The 20,506-nt window shown below is 50.8% G+C and overlaps 1 protein-coding gene across 3 annotated transcripts in view; it reads left to right on the top strand.

Moving 5' to 3' along the window:
* Positions 1–20,200, top strand: part of STK32C (serine/threonine kinase 32C) — an 87,993-nt gene extending 67,793 nt beyond the window's left edge. For 2 of the 3 annotated variants that reach the window (XM_040563789.1, XM_040563788.1), the window contains 10 exons: positions 7,552–7,703; positions 10,661–10,834; positions 11,387–11,424; positions 13,711–13,800; positions 14,219–14,322; positions 14,422–14,538; positions 16,280–16,405; positions 16,558–16,689; positions 18,340–18,407; positions 19,130–20,200. In XM_040563789.1, coding sequence (XP_040419723.1) covers positions 7,552–7,703; positions 10,661–10,834; positions 11,387–11,424; positions 13,711–13,800; positions 14,219–14,322; positions 14,422–14,538; positions 16,280–16,405; positions 16,558–16,689; positions 18,340–18,407; positions 19,130–19,268 — 1,140 coding nt within the window. In that variant the 3' untranslated portion in view covers positions 19,269–20,200. The remainder of the gene's footprint in view (positions 1–7,551; positions 7,704–10,660; positions 10,835–11,386; positions 11,425–13,710; positions 13,801–14,218; positions 14,323–14,421; positions 14,539–16,279; positions 16,406–16,557; positions 16,690–18,339; positions 18,408–19,129) is intronic. The other variant, XM_040563790.1, reaches the window with a different exon arrangement.
* Positions 20,201–20,506: the final 306 nt, after the last annotated feature.

Raw genomic sequence — 20,506 nt, 5'->3', positions numbered from 1 at the left:
AGTGCCTGGGATCCAGCACTGTATTATGGGATCAAAACAGCCAGAAGGACCCAGGGAGTGCCCTTGAGGGAAGGCTGAAGATGGTTTTTGTGCAGACCTCTCCCAGACAGTGGAGGCTCTTGGCAGACCATACCCCGGCTGGACGGGGAGGACCTGTGGCACTAGGGGACATGGTTCCGCGGTGGGCTCGGCAGGTCAGGCGCATGGTTGGACTTGATGATCTCGGAGGTTTTTTCCAGGCTAGATGGTTCTGTGATTCTCTGACTCGGGAGGCGGACCTGCGGGTGGACCCCAGCATTTATGGACGGAGTGTCGCGTCCCTCAGCGTGCCCCCTGCTGGGAGCCGGTAGCCGGACGATAGCAAGGGGTGAGCAGCGGCCACAGCCTGAGCCAGGGGCCGTGGGGCCAGAGTCACCGCCCAGCTGGGTGTCCGCCCCTGCGTGTCCACGGCACCGGGGCTCGGGCTTGTGCAGTGCCGCAGGGGTGACCCGAGCCCTGGGGTCCTTCCCGGCCGGACACAGAAGTCAGGACCTGCCTGTTAAGCGGGTAGGCGCTTCCAGCAGAGCTCCATCCAGCTGCTCACCGTGGTTCGTGTGCCTAATGGATCCTTGACATTTTAATTATATCACTGCAAGTACACCTAGGAGACAGCTTTAAGCTTCGTTATCTTGGCTATGGCTAAAACAAAATTTGATTGTATGGTTTTATCCTTAATGTTTGTTAGAACTGTAGAACAAATTAATATTATCTTTTTAATTACCAATGTTACACAGGTGTTAATTACCAGGCAAAGACTGTATTTCAATTACCATCAGTGCAATCATAATACAAAATGGATATGAAGATTGGTTTTAAATAACAGGGTAGCTGATGCTGCCTACTGTGCAGCTGTGATACTGTGGCCACGTCAAATGTCTTTGGTTCCTCTTCAGAATAACTTGATCCCTTTTTGTTACTTTCCTGATAGCCGAAAATCAACTTTCTTTTTTTTATATATATGTAATGGGCAAAATATAATATATAAAAATATATAAAAATATAATTGGCAGATGTCACTGCCTGCAGTCAGGGCGCGAGGGCGTCCGCAGCCCCGAGGGATGGGAAAGGGAGCGGCAGCGAACCTTTTTGGGGAGGTGCTGCACCTTGCTAAGGCAGCGTCTCCCGGGGGCAGAGGAGCAGAGCGGGCACATCACTGCCAAGGAGGCGTGATGGCTGCTGCTCCATGCCCAACCTGAAGGGAAGGGCTGCAGTCTGGGCTCTTCCTGCAAGGTACGTCCTGTCTGGGGCACGGTCGTGCTCGCGTGGAGGCGGCGCCTGGTGCCTGAGCTATTGATGCAGAAGGTGTTCGATGCCAGAGGCAACTGGTATTTTCTTTGTTGGGTAAAAGTTTAGGGCAAATTCTGGCGGTGCTTTTGCTCATGTCGATTTCTAATGACTTCATTGGAGTTGGCTCATGTTTGAGAGCTGAAATCTGCTGCTCTGGGTGATTAATGACTGGGGGGTGCTGCTGGGGTCAGCTGAGCCCTGCGGGTGGCATCGATGCGTCAGCTGCAATAAACAGCCGGTTCCGGAATGGCCGCTTGTAGCTGCAGCGCTTGTCATCTCTGCACGATGGGAAATATGAGGGTTTTTTTTTAACCATCTGAATACCTGGTGGGAGTTTCGTACACTTTGCATGTCCAGGAGCCCAGGCACAAATACCCAAAGGAAGTCAGCAGGAACGGGAGTGTAAGTCAATACGTTTGGATCAGGTGTAACCACTCCGAATAAGCTCCTCTACAAGCTGGAGCAGTGTTCTCCTGTGGTTCACTTTCATGTAGGATTAAGGTGTTTGATGTTAGTGTGTAGTACTCGCTAATGCAAAGCATTGACTCTGCTCTAAAAACAAAATAAGCGAAATCCAGGTTTGTATGCTGAAGCTTCTTGATGGCTATCAGCCAGAGTCAATAACATTTCTGTGTGTGTAAGGATTATAGTGCATTTTCTGGTCTTTCAAAGGCAGAAGCCATTAAGAGGTTCTGGAAAATCTACTGCTCACATTCCCAAAGCAAGAGGAAGATTTCTTGAACCCATCTGTGTGCATTTGCATCAGATGTGACAGTAATGTCCTGCAGAGGATGGGATCGTGAGTGCCTTAATTTAAGACGATGTTTGCCTCAGTAGAAGGAAAAATAATCTTTGGGTAGCTGAGATCAAGCAATCTCAAGTATTTATCAGCTTCGCAGATACTGCCCAGAATGCAAAGTACTTGCTTTTGTTTGAGCCCACAGACAAATTGTGCTGTTCCATTATAATTAGCTTGAGATAAGTCAGGACATGCTATTAAATGATTAGATGACCTTTCATCTGAGTGGGGATTTCAGCCCATTGGATTCATTCAGAGTCATCAGGAAAAAAGTTATTGAATTTCTAAAGGAGAAAAGGCAAAGCCTGCCTGCCTAAAATAGCAAGTAAGTTGGACTGAAAAATGTACAGAGCAGCAAAAATCCAGAGGATCAGGGAAAATATCCTAAAGTAACAAGAACAATAGCAAAAAAATTTCCAGTGAAAAAATGTCTTGCTGTCCCCTGGACAACAACAACAAAAAAAACGACAACCAAATCTCTGCTCTCTAATTCCACTCCAATTTACAGCGTGCTTGGGTGGAAAATAGAAGTAACTCTTAAAAGCAGTAGCTCAATGAGTGATGCAGAGGAATAAGAAGTCAGATGATTCCTGGCGGTTTGTGGACTTTGTTTCTGCTGTTGCTGCTTAATCCACTGAGTGACAAAGAGTGCTGTGATTCTACAGAGTAAGGTTTATCCCCAGGCTTTGCCCTAAGATGTCTGTGCGAGTGTAAATGACGTGTATGCTTCCTCCGGAAACCGCGGGGCTCATCCCCGGCCAGGAGCAGTCGTGCCTCAGATGGTGTGAGCTGGTCGGCACGCAGGTTCCTCAGATACACCCAGTATTGATTTTTGGTGGTTTTTTTGGTTTCAAAACCTTAATTGGTGGTCGGATATTTGCAGTTCGGAACGTTTTCCCTGAGCCAGTTAGCAGCCGGCACAGACGGGCACCCCCCGGCTGGCTCCAGCAGCAGTGGATCGGAGCAGCGGATGACCGGCCTCGTGCCTCCCGCCGCCTGCCCGCCGCCTCCTCCGCCCGCGCTGCCTCCCCTGCCCTGCGTGCATCCGCACAGCCCGCGTCCGTCCGTCTGTCGTCTGTCCGTCCGTCCGTCTGTCTGTCCGTCCGCCCACCAGCCTCGGTGGCCCCTGGGGCTCGAGCCAGCGCTCCCGCCATGACCCCGCTCTGCAGAAGGGTGTCTCATTTCTTTTAAATTTTTAAACGGACGGATTTGCTGTCAGCTCAGCAGAGGGTGAGGTGTCCTGGCAGCGGGAGGCCGCAGGGACAGCTCAGTGTCGAGGCCGGGGAAACCGGCCGGGTGCTGGCACCTGACAGCAGCGGCCGGGAGCGGCGCAGCCACGTCTGCCTGCCGGGGAGGCAGCAAGGCAGCGATGGAAGGCTGCTGGGTGGGAAACGGGGGTCATGGGGGCTAAGGCTAGATCCTTCAGTGCTCTGGCTGCTGAGAACACACTGTCGGCACGAGGTACAAGGGCAGCTCTGTCAACATGAAGTGTTGTGAAGGAGCAGTTCACCTGCACGCCGCGTGGGGACCGCACGGACGGTCCTGCAGAATGCGTCAAATGTGCGGCACACGTGAGTGCCGTGCCGTGGCTGTGGAGGAGGTGTCAGCAGCCGAGCCAGCAGAGCTGCCGGCGGTCAGCCCTGCAGTGGGTGCCGGGCCCTGCCACAGCCTCAGTCCCTCTGCGTGTTCGAGGTTTCTTTTAAACACGTCTGTCTTGTAAAAGGTGTTTGTGAGGTGCTCGGTGCATGTGCAGTGCGTCCTCCTTGGCTGGTGCAGGTTGCATAAAGGAGTTTGGGAACGTGCCGGGAAACTGTTTAAAGCGTGTTGGGTTGTGCTTGTGGCTCTGCCCAAGCTTGGACAAGTTGGGCTTGTTTTGAGAAGACCCAAAGGACTCTGGTGCCTTTACACATATCTGCGCATGCAGACACACTCGTGTGCTGGGTGCTTTAACAGTAACACCTACATAAAGAAGATGGGTATTACAAAGCCAGTAGTCCATTTTCCCCTCCCATTACTTTTTTGGGGGGGCATCATCTAGGTCAGTGATCCTTGTTAGTCTCCTCTAAATTAATGCAATAGATCGGGCTGTTGAGCAAAGACCAAGATTGCCCCAGATTCGGATGAAAACAAGCCGCCAGCTATGATGACAACACAGGCGTTGTCATTGTCTGGGGCCCCATAAAGTGAGATCGAAATGGGAGATGTTAAATGCACATCTCATGTCCTGAATAGTAAATGCAAGTTCCAAACCCTTTGTGCCTTTAATGCAATAAAAGCAAAAGCAGCTGTATACAAACCATTTGGCAGCAGCTGAATGCTCAGGGTATCTGGGACTCTATTAAATCTTTTATGTGCCATGTCTTGAGCAATATACTACCAGCTGATGCCTGCCTTCTGCATTGCAAATCTGGCAGCATTACATACAATTTCTTCTAATGGCTGATTTAAGCACCGAGAATTTTCCTTTGTGCAGCGAGCGCCACGTTATGCAGGATGAGGACAAAGTAGTCTCTTCTTTTGCTTTCTTGTGTTGCTTCGCTTTGTAGGTCTACTTGAAAAATGGATCGAGATTAATATAAAAAACCACTTAGACTTGTTACCAAGTAGATGTTTCTTGCTTCCACGGGAGCAGATGCAAGAGCAGAGAAGCAGACGGAGGTTCATGTTGGGCACTTACGTGTCTGTGCTGGGACATATTTCTGTAAATCGCAGACATTTTAGGAAGGATTCCTGCTGCCACGGGGACCTAAACGTCCGTGCCAGGCGAGGGCAGGACCAACAGCGCTCCCTCACATTGTAGACTAGTGCTAGGCCCTGCCAAGAACTGCATTAACGTTGTCCTTAACCATTAATGGCTGTAGGGGTGACAGCAGTGCAAACAGCATGCCTGAGCCCTGGAGGAGCGCCTGGGGCACTGAAGACTTGTCCTGGCGCCCTTTGCCTTGTGCCGTGGGGGCCTCGCGAGCACCACTCTGGCACCAGCACCTCCCTCTGCTCCCATGGGGCTGCCCCCAGCCGGCAGTCTGTGAGGCTTGACGATAAGCAGAACGTTCCTATTGACTCTCAGATGTTTTGTTTTTTTTTTTCCAGGAAATAGAGAATAAAAGTTTCTAGAGCCCTTGAAACTGGAATTACTTTGTATTTAGGTGATGCTGTTCCATTTCAGAAAAGTACTTACGATGATTGCAGAGTACAGGAATCTTCCATCACTTTCTCATTTATTCTACTGGTGTCCCTTTTCCCTGCAGAGAAACAAAAAGCAAATGACAGAAATGTGAAAAGCAATACATGTGAAAATACTGAAAGTCAAATCTAAACCAAAACAAGCAAAGAAAGATTTAGAAATGAATGTGCTTCTAGCCTTAATGTGACACAGACTGAAATCAAGAAGAGGATGTGTTCAGTGTCTGGAAAGCTGTTAGTGAAAGGCTTGTTTTTAGAAAAGCAGCGTCCATGTTTTAAAGACATGTTGTTATGTCTTTCAGTTCAAAGAAATTAAAAAATAGAGTTACTTTTGCTTGGCTTATTAAGCATACAGCCAGCTTAGTCTGCTTAAGTCAGATCCTGCGGTGCTTTGCCCTGCGCTAGGTAGTTCATTGCCATTTAACCTGCAGTAAGCAGGGTTTCAGCCGATGTTTTTTATCACCACTCCCAGCAAAAGCCACAGGCGAGCAGCTTTGGCACCCCTGGGCAGCGCCGGTGGCAGGGACGGGGCTCCAGGAGCCCTCGCTCGTTCTGCTGGGCCTGGCGGAGAGTGGCCGGGGCTGCCCTCCCCGCAGCTGTGGCCACGGGCCCCTCGCTTGCCCTGCTTGCCGCGGGACCGGGCGTGCGGCCACGCTCTGTCCCCAAGGAGGGGGGCCCTGGCGGCCCCGGGCCCAGACCTGGTTTGTGCAGCTCAAATCACTTGGGAGATGGCAGCTGGGAAGCCAGCCTTTAGCACGGGGTCTGAGGTGTGCACGTAGTTATTAAAATCCGTAATTCTCTGTTCGTACAGTAATCGCAGTGACAACTGCAAAATAATCCCCGTAATTTGAGTGTGTATCACTAATTGGGATGTTTTTATCAGGCTAATGATAACCACCCATTATTTTGTCACCTTCTTGCTGTAACGTGTCCTTGATGATATTATATTATGTGCCATTAGCACTTGCAAATTGTTATTAATGGGAGCTTTTTAAAAGTGCAGCGGAGTTCAGAGGCTTAGGGCCCTGCGTGATGTTTGCTGCCAGCCAGAGAAGCCCCAGCCTGTCCGTGCCCCGCGCGGCGCAGATGCCACGGCTCGGACGGGCAGGGAGAAGTCACCTTCGGGTCGGCCTTGCCGTGGTGTTCCAGATGAAGGCTGTAGGAGCAAACTGCCAGATTTTATTTTATTTTTCCAAAGAAAATACATGCAGCACGTTGTAATCATAAGCATCTCATCTGATAATTAAAAGAGGACAGACGTAATTATACCACATGTATAATGTTCATTAATTCATTTAAAAATAGTTACCTTGCTAATTAGAGCGTCGTCAGGAGTCAGAGGAGTCTTGGGGAGCAGCACCAAAGGAAATATCATCGGGGAATCTGGCTGAGCCCCCGGCCCTGCGCTCCCTGGAGAGCCTTCCCCCGGGCGCTGGTGGGACGCAGGGCTGCGGGGGTGCCTGCAGAGGCAAAAAACCGCGCGCAGCCTGCGCCCTGCCCAGCACCTCGCTCCCGCAGGGCCGCGCAGCGTTGCTGAGGGCACGGGGCTTGCTCTTGTTTTGTCATTTTTAACACATTTACATTTCAATCGCTTTCAGCTAAAACAGACGGGATTATTTTGGCCTTTCAGGGCACAGCTATATGTGAAGCAGACTGAAGCCAATGTGCTGGAAATTCGTGCCCGGTGGACGTGAGCAGCATCGAGTCAGCCCTGGGAGGGCCCCCAGCGACTCCCCGCAGCCGACCTGGAGTCAGGCCCTGAGCCCGGGGCTCGCAGGGAGGGCTCCCCGCTGGGAGGCTGTCCCGTAGCAGTGCCCGGTGCCATCCCCAGGGGCACGGATGCCACGTCACAGCGCGGGGACCGGGCTGGCAGCACTGAGTGGCGAGGGCCTGGTAGCCACACGGGAGGCTGGCCAGACGGGCCAGCAGCAGGAACCAAACTCGTGGTGGGGATTCTCGGGTGTGCGGCGTCGGTTCGGTTTGTTCCCAACACAAGTTGTGGTTACAAAGCACTGATGGGGCTGTGGCTGCAGCTGGTGTTGGTGTGTGCAGAGCCGCCCGCTCCGTGCGCTTCTCCCAGCCCTCCTGTCAGCTGCAGGCCAGCGCTGGGTTTGTCGGGAGCTCTGTCGTCACTCAGAAGACGGCTCTGAAATTGGTTTACTCAGCTAGGTAAAGCAGCAAGTGAGGATACAGAACGTTTTGCTAAACCTTATATCTTTTCCCCCACTTTTGCTGTATTTTAGGTGTGCATTGTGCAGAAGAGAGATACTGAGAAGATGTATGCCATGAAGTACATGAACAAGCAGCAGTGCATCGAAAGGGACGAGGTTCGCAACGTGTTCAGGGAGCTGGAAATCCTGCAGGAGATTGAGCACGTGTTCCTGGTGAACCTCTGGTGAGCATCTCCTTCCCTCTGCCTCCTGGTGGCATGCCAGCATGTCATGTCCTCAAACATTTTAAGACAGCCTATCTTTTGCCATCAAAAACCTTTGTGTTGTTTTTTTCTTAGTGAGCCCTCTTGCAAATAGTACTATGAAGTACCTGCTGAGGGGCCACTCACCAGTTTAACTAAAATACCATAGTATGTTGTGTGCTGTGTGACTAAGGTGTCTTGGCACAGTAAGAAGCTCTCTTTAATGACTGCCATCGAAGAAATAGTCCATCCCTTGTGCTTGGAGATGCTGAATACTTTTACAGTCAGTTTGTGGTGAATTGTATTCTCTGGGGAGGCTTTTTTTTTTTCTCCAAAAAGCAACTTGAAAATTCAAAGAAACTAGCATTTTTAGAGATGTTTATTTATTACTTTTATTAATATGAAAATATAAAAAGTCGTGTTTTACACAGTGAATGTTTGGTCCCAGTAAAGGACTGTCTCACAGAGATGTGCTAATAGTTTAAATATGCAGAACTGCTCTTAGCCATAACCAGTGTGTTCAGTACAGTTTTACTGAGATAAGTCAAGAGACTTTAGAGGGTAGCTTAAAGCTGCCCTGCCTGTGTTTGTATCTGTGCAGTCATCACCAAGGCTGCTCCGTAAACTAGTGATGTTTGTGGGGCAGGAGGATTACTGTGGTTGTAGGGAAGCCAAGGAGTTGTACTGCCTATCACTTTTACAGTAACTATCTAGACAAAATGTTTTTCAAAAGCATTACAGACTAAACTAGTTGAACTAGTTGTTAAATGTCAGCCTGATTCAAGGGTAGTTATTTTTAAATTAGACCCTAAAACAGTGCCAGGTAATGAGTATGCTTTTTGCCAGTGCACATGCACTAATGTAATCTAATGTAATCTAATTTGATGTAATCTAATTTGATGTAATCTAATCTAACATAATCTAATCTAATTAGTAGTGAGCAATTTGAAATGTAACTATTTTTAGTGATCTGTTTCTGCAAAAAAGTTACATGATCTCTTCAAACCACCACGTGCATGGGTGTCTGCTGGAGAACAACTCATGGCAAAGAAGTGCTTTGCAACAGGTTCGCTGGCCAAATAAAATACGTTTCTCTGGAGCGCAGAAAAATCGTTATCAAGTTTTGCACAACATAAACTCATTTACAAGTATTAGAAAATGAGGCATCATATCCTAAGATGGCCGGTTAATTTTGAATGAGTATTTAGCAGCCAGCCTCGCGGCCTCCCTGCCGCCTGAGGGGCTGGCGCCTGGCGGGGGGCAGGAGCCCGTCGCAGCCCCCACCTGGTCCTGTGCGAGCAGGCCTGGACGCTGCTGGGGGGAGCCAGGGGAAGGGCAGACACGGGACACGCTGCGGGCTACAGAAATACGGAGTTCACGGCCTGTACACCTAGCCTGCAGGAAGAGTGGCATTTCTGAGAGCTGGTGGAAAACGTTCGCACCCCTTTGAGAGGAGGATGACAGACCGAGAGGGAGAGAGGAGCACGCTCTCCTGTCTCTGTTGTGCGTGTGACCAGGGTAACTTAACGTTTTGCCTAGGACTGATTTCCTCACTGCTTTGCACATCCGTTGCCTGGTTTGTGATACACTCTTTCAGATGGTAGCATGGCTCTTTGTAAAATCAGGCCTCTGCGCTTGTTGCTTAGGGAGCATAATCGAGTCATTCAGGCAGTATTTCCAGCCCAGCAGTTTTTGAGATTACCTACAAATTCCTGGAGCTGCAACTTCTCTACTGCTAAGAGGAGCAAATTGCAAATATAAAAGAGAGGCCATGCTTACCTGGAAAATCATGGGTAAGTGAAAACGAGGTGTTAAGCACAAAATGCATCTGCAGCACGCGTTGTTTTCCTTCAGACCGCGAGGCTTGTGGTGCCCTCGGAGCGTGTTGGCAGGCTGGGGCCGCCAGCCCTGTGCAGAGGTGTTAAAGCTTCACCTGCTTTCTCTGGTCTGTTACTCCGCAGTAGCCAAAGAAGTTAGTATTTATGTTTTCAGTGTTTTAACAGTTGCAAACATATTTTTTTCCCAACAGGTAATGAAGTTCTTGAGGAAATCTGCTCATTGCAGACTTCCCCCTCTCAGCTCATACATTTAGAATGAGCATACATTCAGGATGAGAAGTGTGTGATTCACAAGTATTATACAACCCCACAGACTCCCTCCATAGAAATGGTGTTGCCAAATATAACAATTGAACGTTATTTTGTAGTGTATCCTCACTGCTGTCAGTCTCCTTCGGGATCCACTGCAAATAGAGAGAGGCGTTTTACTCTACCGTAAATATAGGTCTTTTTTTCTGTGTTTTTTTTTTGTGGTTAAATTAGCACTTGCATTTTCTAATTCACTTTCAGGATACGCGGGGATATTTTCGGTACAGTTCTATCATGTTTTTCCCAACTGCCAATCGAGGCGGCCTGCTGGCGGGAGGGGGGCGGCGCGCAGGGGGGGCATGCTTGGCGCCAGGCCTGCCGGGGTGTGAGGGGAGCAGGGCCAGCCTCGGCCAGGCGCTGCCCGGGCACGAGGCACCCCAGCAAAGCAGGGTGCTGAGGTGGGAGCTTAGACACCTCAGTTTGCTTTGCAGTTTTCTGAAGTGTCCTAAGCCTCGCCCCGGGGAGTTACGGGATCTGTAGCAGTGTGCGGCCTGCTGTGCGCGATGGCAGCGCGCTGGGTGAGCGGGGAGGGCCTGATGGGGATGGTTCTCCTGTCACGGGAGGCGCTGCCTAGCACAGCAAAAGGCTAAAAAGCAAGGCAGCATCTTGAATTGTGCTCGCTTAATTAAAAAAGTGTAAACACCGAGGCCAACATATGCTCGTTGCGGGGATGTTTGCAGTTTTTCACAGGTGCTGTATAATTAAGAGAGGAAAAAAAAACAACTTCATTTTGTGACTCCTGTGAGGTGCCGCAGGAGCCAGCCTGCTCGCTCACCACCCTGCTCCCCGCAGGTACTCCTTCCAGGACGAGGAGGACATGTTCATGGTGGTGGACTTGCTCCTTGGGGGTGACCTACGCTATCATCTGCAGCAAAACGTGCAGTTTACAGAAGAAACAGTCAGACTGTACATCTGTGAGATGGCTCTGGCTCTAGACTACCTACGCAGTCAGCATATTATTCACAGGTAACACCCTCTGCTACCCCGTGCTGCAGGAAATGAGGGCATTTCCATACGCGAGCACAGGGACACGAGGTGCCCTGTGGTGTGAGAGCCCACGGTGGCCCTGTGGCTGGTGGGAGCTGGCCGTGCACCAGAGGTGCCCGTGCTGGGATTTGGGTGGGCTGCCTGTCCCGGCGAGGCTGTGCTGCCGGGAGGCCCCTGGTGCTGCGAGCAGGGCGGCGGGGGGCTGCTGGCCCTGCCCGCTCCTCGCTCCTCCATGGGGCAGCCAAAAGAGCTGTAATCGAGGGCTTCACAGGCATAGTCTTGTATTATTAATTTCATGGAGATGCTGCCTGAATAAGTCAGGTGGTCCCACTTTTGTTTGTTTGTTTGTTTTCCCTGGGGAAACGTATTTTTTTCCATCTTAAAAGGACTTGTTCCTTATTAGGATATTTTGGGGTTATATCTTTCTAATTTTTGGTAGATAAAAAAGTCGCAGTTTTTGTTGTTGTTGTAGAATTGCATCCCTCATCTGACTGAGATTTCATCTTGCTGTAACCTTGCTTCTTTTTCCAGAGATGTAAAACCAGACAACATTCTCCTGGATGAGCAAGGTAGGATCTCTCTGTCTCGCTTTGTCCACCTCCTTCATTCAAGGGACCGATTCTTTACAGTCTTGAATACCGTGCATCTTTTTATTTGCAAAAACTGTGGAAAAGGCACCACTTCTTATATTTGATTGGTGCTTGGTTGGACATACATGTGCAGTGCCATGCGAGGAAAGCTCCATCGTGAGGAGCCCTTCTCACTGACCCCCTGCCTCTGCCTCCCTTCTCGCCAGCACCAAGCAAGTGCCTCTTACATTGCACAGGTTATCCATGCAAGAAATGCATTGTGAAGGGGCACAGAGCACAAGAACTGTCTTTTTTGAGTTCTAAAGTGAGTGATCTGCACATATACTTTTACTAGGCAGGAAAAAAGAGTTTTGATGTCTTCCTGTAGAGAGAGATCTGGGCTGAGCCAGGAACAAGCTTGGAAACCTTCATGAGACCATCTATTGATACTATTATTATTAAGCAATTTGTAGGCTCTCAGTGGTCTAATTGGACAGCTCCCATATATTCACCTCTATTCCAGCAGTAAACCTTACAAAATGAAGACACAATCTCTCAGGGCAGAAGGCTCCAAAGCACCTGAGTTTTAGCATAAAGGCTTGTCAAAACCAAAGCTTACACTTGCATGGAAGTTTATTAGACAGGGCAGGGTATAAAGCCCAAGCATATTGGGAAAACAGAGATACAAGGAAGAACTAACAGCACAAAGTTGTTTGTGATTTACAGACCATTTTCACAGCTGCCTGGTAGATAGCAGAAAGCCTCAAGAAAGGCACGTGGGTGTGTTTTTCTTCTTCCCTGGGCCTGGGGCTTCTGCTCCAGTCCTGGAGACCCCAGCTTCCCCAAGCAGCCTGCCCGGGGGCTCAGCTGCACTGAATTGTTGTGTTTCTGAACACCTCTTCTGATGTCATACCTAAGCCTCTGCTGCTTCGGCTTGCGCTCATTATCCCTGCTCCTGTTGAGTCTGTGCGTGAGGTATGCAGCACTTTGTACAGCAGTATTGCAGAGGTACTCAGTTCGTGGCAAGACTTCTTAAAGCCTTGCAGATGCCTGATCTGTGCCGGTAAATACCCCAGTGCTTACCCGATCTGCCCCGGCTGGCTGGCAGCAGATCTAAGAAGAGAGGTGTTTTCCAGCCTGTTAAAATCATTCAGACTATTTTTTTCTCCAGATTTTAACTCCCAGTCCTGATGATGGAGAATGTAGAAAGAGAGAAAGCACTGCAGCACTGTCTGAAATATTGTAATGAATTCTTTGTACAATCGTAGGGTTTGCAAAGTGTTACAAGTTTGCTTAGAGTGACATGCCCGAATTTGCTCTGGGCTGCAGAGTGTTGTCCTGTCTTAGCTTTAGGACTTTGGCGGTAGTCGTGGTTCAGTGGCTTTCATCAAAAATAGTTACAGGTTATTTTTAATCAACATGACTGAGGCATTATTTTAGTATAGTGTTTTTCTACTGTCTTCGTTACTGACTATAGATGGATATATCAATGTGACCAAGTGCTGGAGCTCACTAGTTCCTGAGGTAGGCTTAACCAGTAATGTTTAAGCTCTGTAACCTTAAACTGTTACAGCGCTTTTCTTGCTACTTTGTGCATTCCCCTGGTTTTGTGCTGCACCTTGGCTCAGTGCTGTCACATTCCTCGTGTTTGTTCATGCTGACCACAAGCTGAACCTGAGTTTTCCAAAGGTAAAGCATTTGGCATTTAAAACTGGACTTGTCATCCCAGGTTTGAAACTCAGAATCCTGTAAACAAACCAACAAACAAACAAAAATCCTTTTTCATGTTCAGCCTTGAATTTTAGTTGGTCGTAGCAGTGCCCAGTGCCAGCAATGTTTGCAGAGAGGGGAACGGGCGTTGTAGTCCTGAAGGAAGCCTGGGGATTTTCTGGATGCCCGTGTGACGTAGCAGAGCTCTGAGAGCTGGCTGGTTTGTACCACGGGGATCTGAGCAGTCACTGGCTCGCGGTGGGGGTAACGTGAACAAAGAAGCAGAGTAGCCAGGTAGGGTGGAGTAAGCTGGATATTGTAAATGGCTTCTATTCAAAATGTGAAGCTCCATGTGCAATTCAAAACCAAGAAGCAAATCTAGCTACCATTTAATTGTCTGACAAGCATAGGATCCTGAGAAAGCTCCGGGATCTGTTGTGGCCATTTGGTGGGATCTGTGCAGCAACCTGCCTGTCCCTGTGCTATGCTCTCGGAGACTTATGAAAAAATTGTACTCTGCATTGTGATTGTTCTGTGCTGAGAGTAATTCCTTCTTAAACTGTGTCTTTATTTAAGGTCATGCACATTTAACAGATTTTAATATTGCAACAATAATTAGGGATGGTGAAAGAGCAACTGCGTTAGCTGGAACAAAGCCATACATGGGTAAGAAATAATAGCTGTTCATTACATCCGTATTTTACCTTGAGAGAATGCTCGCTGCATGCTGTCTCATAACTCCTGCCTGTCACAAAGGCACGGAGTTAATTTAGCCCATTAATGCATGCACCCAAGTCGTTCAGCAGAGCCCTGCCGGTGCTGCCGTGCCAGCCTGCCCCGCTCTCCTGCCCCGCTCTCCTGCCCCGCCGCCAGCCTTGCTCCTTGCTTGGAGGGAGCGGGGCTCCCAGCGCCCTGCGTGGCCGGGCGTGCTGCCGCCTGGCTTGTCCTGAAAGCCCCCCTGGTGGCCTTCACGCGTGAAAACGATCACTGTGTTTACCTACGGACTTGCATGAAGTAGGCGATGGAAACAGAAGCTGACTGAAGTCAGTGAATAAACTGTTGTGGTTGTGCTCTTCCCGTTCAGCTCCAGAGATTTTCCATTCCTTCCTGAACGGCGGGACGGGTTACTCCTTCGAAGTGGATTGGTGGTCGTTGGGAATTATGGCTTACGAACTCCTTCGGGGCTGGGTAGGGTGCTTTGGACTGCCTGAGCTCTAAGAACACGCTTCCTTAGTGAGCCGCAGAGAGAAAAGTGACTTTCTTCTCACCTTTCTGTGTTTTCCCCAGAGACCGTATGACATCCACTCCAACAACCCAGTGGAGTCCTTGGTCCAGCTGTTCAGTACTGTCAGCGTTCAGTACTCATCCACGTGGTCAAAGGAAATGGTTGCTCTGTTAAGGAAGGTAAGGTGCCTTGCTGGTGTGCTTTGAACTGTACACGACAGGACTAACTGGAAATCTTCCAGCGTGTTAATGTAAAATTGAAATGGGACTAATTTTTTTTATGACTTTGCTCAGGCTTAAGCACAGATTCATCTTGTGTTTTGTTCTTTCACTTACCTCTGTAATAAGACGCATTGCTTCACAGCAAGTGAAGAAAAGAGGCTGATTTTGTTGTAACAGTCCAGTTCTTACCTAGGCGAGGATTGTGTTCTTTCAGCATCCAAGCATATATATGGTCTTCTGACTTGGAAAGGTGGCGGTCGTGGCTGGGACAGCAGAGTAAGATGGAGTAAGAGTAAGTCTGTGCTGAGCCTGCTGCGTCAGCTGCTTCCTCTTCAGCTCTGCACAGCTGAAGAGTCTGGCTCAGGGGCAGTTAGTGGTGAGACCTGGCCGAGAGGGTTTCTATGTATCTGTGAAACGGACAGCTGCTTGAATTTTATTGCTGCAGCTAGAAAGTTTTTGATTTGGTGTGGAGGCTGCTTGCTTGAGAGCTCAGAAGGCAGCTGCTGAGTATGCTGTAGAGAAGATATGCCCAGTGCTGACAGCAAATAAGGACTCCAGTATAAGTTAATGTCGGGTGGACAATTTACGTAATTAGGTTTTGTTTTAAGGAGAAGCAGAGTTAGTTACCGCTGGGTGGAGTGTTCAAGCAAGTTCACATTGCCATCTGCTGGGCTGCACGAGGTGCCAGCTTTTAGAAGCGGCACAGAGCTCAGTCGCTGGCCATGGCCTCCCCGCAGCCCCGGCCCCGCGGGACGCTCCTGTCCCCACGCCCCGCTCTGTCCCCTGGCACCGCCGCCCGGCCGTGCCGTGGGAGTGCCGTGCGGTGGGGGTGAATGTCACTGCGAGCGGGGACGTCGTGTCCAGGCTCTCCGGGCAGCAGGACTGCGCTCAGGTTGTGGATGCCAGAGCTGAGCTGGGAGGGCTGGAGGCCGGGGCTGGAGTTCTGCGTGCCCTGGGGAAATCGCCGGGACGGGCCCCGGGGTGGTGGCGTGGCCAGGCTGCGGCCAAGGCTTTCGGCGGTGGAGACAAAGCACTGAGTTTTCCGGAAGCTTTACCCAAGTCCCATGCTAGAGACACCACCGACAGTCCTAAGAGCTGTACCTCAGAGCTGTTGAGCACGCAGCATGGTACCGTGCAGGCGTCTCTGAAAATTCAAGTCTGCCTTCACATCGGCTCCTTGGTGGAGCAGCAAGCCAGCTACCATTTCTATCTGACTTTATTTTTTTTCATATATACTCAGTAGTCCGTGTGTGTGATAAACGGATTGGTATCCCCTGGTACACAGAAGAGGTGTGAAAATAGGCTGTGTGCAGTCTGAAACCAAGAGGAAGGGCCTCTGGGAAGGCCGAGCACCTCTCCAGGGAGCAGGGCTGCGGCAGGCAGGGTCTGTCCGCTCCGGCCCCGGGGGAGCGGCGGCAGGGGGCAGCGCCTGGCTGCGGCAGGGGGGGTCGTGCGTCGTGGGCACACGTGGGGAGGCAAACCCGGGCTGCTCCGAGTCCTCACTGTACCGAACTTGTGACCGCCTGGTTTCACACTCTGTAGAACAGCTTTCTAAGTTTTGTGTTTGTTTTTTTATAGAGGGTGTTGCATATTTCCCAAAACAGAAACTTTGCAGCATTGCCGAGTTACTCGAGTGTCTTTGGGAAGCAGAACTTCTTTCTGTTTCTCCTTCCTCACGGGAACGCTTTTGTCATGGCAGCTGCTGACGGTGAACCCCGAGCACCGCTTCTCCTGCCTCGCCGACATTCAGACGGCGGCCTACTTGTCAGGCGTGGTCTGGAGCGACGTCGGCGAGAAACGCGTGGAGCCGGGCTTCGTCCCGAACGTGAGTACGAGCAGCTTCCCTCGCCCAGCCGGGGCCAGTGTGCACCCTAAGGTGAACGGCTGTGCTCAGCAGTAGTTCTGAGCGTGTTTGCTGAGAGGGAGGGAGCCCGCCCCATGGCTAACCCGCGCCTGCGGTGTCCCTGTGCCTCGCAGAAGGGCCGCCTGCACTGCGACCCCACCTTCGAGCTGGAGGAGATGATCCTGGAGTCGAGGCCCCTGCACAAGAAGAAGAAGAGGCTTGCAAAGAACAAGTCGAGGGACAACAGCAAAGACAGCTCCCAGTCCGTAAGTGATCTCTGCGGTAACAGCCAGCAGGGAAAGAGGCTGAGATACCAACTGTGGGGGTGTGCACCAGTAGTTACTGCGGCAGTGGCTTCCCGTGCAGATTTGTTTTGATAAAAACATTTGCCAGATGAGTCTTCATGACAACCAAATGTTCCTCTTACATAAGTTTGATAAAGCCCTTTCACAATAGTCTGTGCCTTGGTAAATGAAATGAGAGGTCTGGGCATGCTGGTCCAGAGTAACACTAAAAAACCAAAGTCCATATGATCGCAGCCTTTCTGAAGGGCACTGTCCCGTGTCTCCGACAGCTGAGGACGAGGTTAGATTGTAGTGGTTTGTCCGAGCGTTGGATGATGACCACACAGAAACATCCAGGGTGTCAGTTCCATTTTTTGGATAATTGGCCTGGCTCCTCCTCACGCCACACGGGCTGTACGCCTGTGTAAGCCCCCGCAGCCCTGCTGGGCTCCTGTGCCGGAGAGGCCAGCACGTGAGTCTGGAGGAGCGTGCCACGAGCGCTTTCTGGAGAGAGTTCATCAGCCAGGAAATTCAGCTGGAGATCAGATGCATTTGTTTCCCTTGTTCACTGTGGGAGTTAGGGTGCTTTTATGCCAGTTGGGAGATAAATACAAGAATCTGGGTTTTACGGATCCGACACGTCCTCGGAATAAAACCATCACGCTGTGCACCAGGACAGGAGGTCCTGGGGCAAGGAGTGCTTTGTGAGGGCCGCTTGCAGGTAGGGCTGGTGTGCAGGGGGTGGCAGGATGCATTATCCCATCACCGCCACTTTGGTGCTGCAGTTCCTCTCTGAGCTGAGCAAATTCCAAAATACGGAAACAGAAGTCGTCCTCTCCCGCAAGGACACCGATACCCGTTATCTGAGCAGCAGCAGGAAGCGCCAGTCAGGATTTTGCCTGCCTCGTCTGTGCCAATTAACTGCAATAGATCCCTTCCTTCTTCGACAGGAGTTAATGCTGCGATCAATGAGACTTACTGTAAAGGGCCGGAGCAGAAATCGGGAAGCTGGGGAGGAAAAGAACAGAATAAGCAGACTTGAGAATACCTCTGGGAGGGTTTGTTGCCGGGAGAGCTGGGGGCGTGTTGTCTGCCAAGACCCTCAGCACGTGTGGCAGCACGGGATGGGAGCTGGCCCCGCAGCGGCAGTGTGTGACCTCAGGGGAGGTCTCTGCACAGGGACAGGCAGGTGCAGGGGGTAGGACAGCGGCAGACATAGGACACGAGCCGTCCGCACATCCGCGCCTTCCTCCTGCCGTGCGGGCGCTGTCAGCTCCCTGGTGTGTGCACCCCGGGGCGCACCCACCGTGGGGCTGTGCTCGGCCACCAGCTCACACCCGCAGGCTGTGCTGGGCCTCTTCCTCGCTGCCAGCAGGTAGCACTGACCGCAGGACACACAGACAAACACGTTGTGTTGAACTGGAGAACGGTGTTACCTGCATCTCATGGAGAGCTGCGCACGCCGCGGCTGAAACAAGCCCCCGGTGAAAGCCACAAAAGCGATCGCTTGTGCTATTTCCATCAGCTGTTGAGGCTGAAGTTTCTGGTGGCTGCTGTGTGCTGTGCCTGCTGTAGGAAGCAGTGGTGTGCAGATGGGACTTCTTACGCGTGTGTGGTTTTTTTCTTCAACAGGAAAATGACTATCTCCAAGAATGCCTTGAAGCTATCCAGCAAGACTTTGTCATCTTTAACAGAGAGAAGTAAGTGTGGGGGGGATTTTTTGGAAAGAAAAAATACTTTTTTTCCTGTCTTATCTCAGAAATCGAGAGTGCCAGAGCCAGAAGGTCAGGAGCATCTCGCTGAGGTCTTGGCTCTGTGTGACAGATGTCAGCCAAGGAGCTCAGGTGGTGCATCCTTGCAAAAAAGTTCTTCCCAAAAAGGGGGACAAGATCAGTGGGTATTAACCACTGCAGGCAAAGAAAATATGCTGCAGAGAAGCTTCTGGGGTCTAACATGGACATATGACACACCTCCAGTTCACCCATACTGTCCCCTTGTCCATCTTGCTTTTAGAGGGTGTTGTTGGGAGGACAAAAGCGAGGAACGTGGGAAAATGTTCTCTGCGCATCACGAGCGGGCAGTAGAAGTGCTGGCATTAAAGCAGCTGCTGCCGCTTGTGGCCGAGGTCGGGCAGGCAGCGCTTCTGAAAGCTGAAGCCTGCAGGCTGTGGCAGAGCGTTTGAGACCATTTTGGTGTGTTTTGCTGGTACTTCAGCCCGTGTAAGGACCTTTCCATGTGGTGGGGGGGTGTTGCCTCCCTGGAAAGCCCCCTCTCCGTTACCTAGGGCCTGCTGTAGGCACCTGACGAGGAGCAGTGCATGGGCCGCGGGGCCGTGCTGCTGCTGCAGACACGTTCCACACCGCCTGTTCTGCTTTCGCCCTGGGAATCGCGGTGTAACGCCTGGTCCCTCTGCTCCGCACAGGCTAAAGAAGAGCCAAGAGCAGACGAGCGAGTCCGTGTCCCCCCCCGAAACCACCGATGAAGCCGAGACGGAGGCCGAGTCTGAGACCTCCAACTTGAACATGTGCAGCTCCGTGTGCTCCTCGGCGGGCAGCAGCTAGGCTGGGGGCTGCCGGCCGCCCCGTCCCCGTCCCCCGTTCTCAGGTTGCGCTGAGTAACACCGGCTGCGCTCCGAGACAACCGGAGACGCACGACAAGTCGTCTCGCAATGCTGTAGCAACACAGACAGTTCTCACAGAACCGAATTCGGGATTTAGGCGAATGCCGGTCTGCACACTGGGGTGCCTGTCGTGGGTAAGGATCCTTGCTATGCAACTTGTCGGAGGAAGTAGACCAATTTCTTTATTTGTTCTTTTTTAATGTCAGATTGCTGATCTGGACATGCTTTTAACACACTAGGATGCCAACATACGAAGTTACACCTACAACAAAGGGGCACAGCAGGTGTGGAGCAGGAGGCAGGCTGAATAGGGGTTACACCGTACTCTGGCATTCCCGGTAGTGAGGGCTGCGCGGGGACGAGCGCTCCCACTGCGAGTCGAAGCAGCCCCAGAGCCTCGCTGGTCCCAGAGGGTGGCAGCAGCCTGGTGAGAGCCAAGGGCAATGACGGTCCCGTGGTGTAGGGACGGCCCTGTGGCATGGGATGGGGTGGCCCGGGCACTCCCTTGTCTCTTCATCACCTGCCAGAGTCTTTCTCCCGACTCCCGGCAAATAAATGTTTTCTGTGCACTCCATGGATTCTCCTGGGGCTGGGTAATGATTAAACGCATAACTGATATGTAAAATATATCTAAATATTTGCTTTCTTCACATAGCTGTTGTGAGTTGCAAGGAGCTGTGCAAACGGATCAGATCATTCTGGTGCTGTTTGTCCAGGTTCGGAGGATTTATTTCATCATAGGTGCAGATTTTAGTGGAAGCAAAGTGGGTGGCCTTACAATGCCGCTCGATCACAAAGAGAGGGGAGTATCTTATTTCACCCTTCGATTTAACTTTATTTTCAGTGTAAAGTAAAACTGCTGTGTATAATTTACCAATACCTGTTTTACCTTCTTAATGAGACAGGAGATCTCTTTGACTTGTTCCAGCTGTGGATGTTACCTTTCTTCTTGTTTCAGGAGCCTTCACTATATTAGTTGCTTAATCTGCTGTACAGTGGCTTCTGGTTACTATTGCTAAAAATGAGCCGTTGGGTCTGCTGCAACACAAACCCGTTGTGATATGCAAAGGTTTCATGAGAACTGCATTCACTTTACAGCTGTCATAATCTGTTTGCTGCCAGCCGTTAAGGAGGTTGCTGGGTTTGCATCCCTCGTGCAGATTCGTAACACAAAAAGGG

The sequence above is a fragment of the Cygnus olor genome, chromosome 7 (genome assembly GCF_009769625.2).
Source record: "Cygnus olor isolate bCygOlo1 chromosome 7, bCygOlo1.pri.v2, whole genome shotgun sequence".
In the NCBI taxonomy this organism is placed as follows: domain Eukaryota; kingdom Metazoa; phylum Chordata; class Aves; order Anseriformes; family Anatidae; genus Cygnus; species Cygnus olor.
The sequence above is the reverse complement of the archived record's forward strand: the minus strand, read 5'-3'. Positions and strand labels throughout refer to the sequence as shown.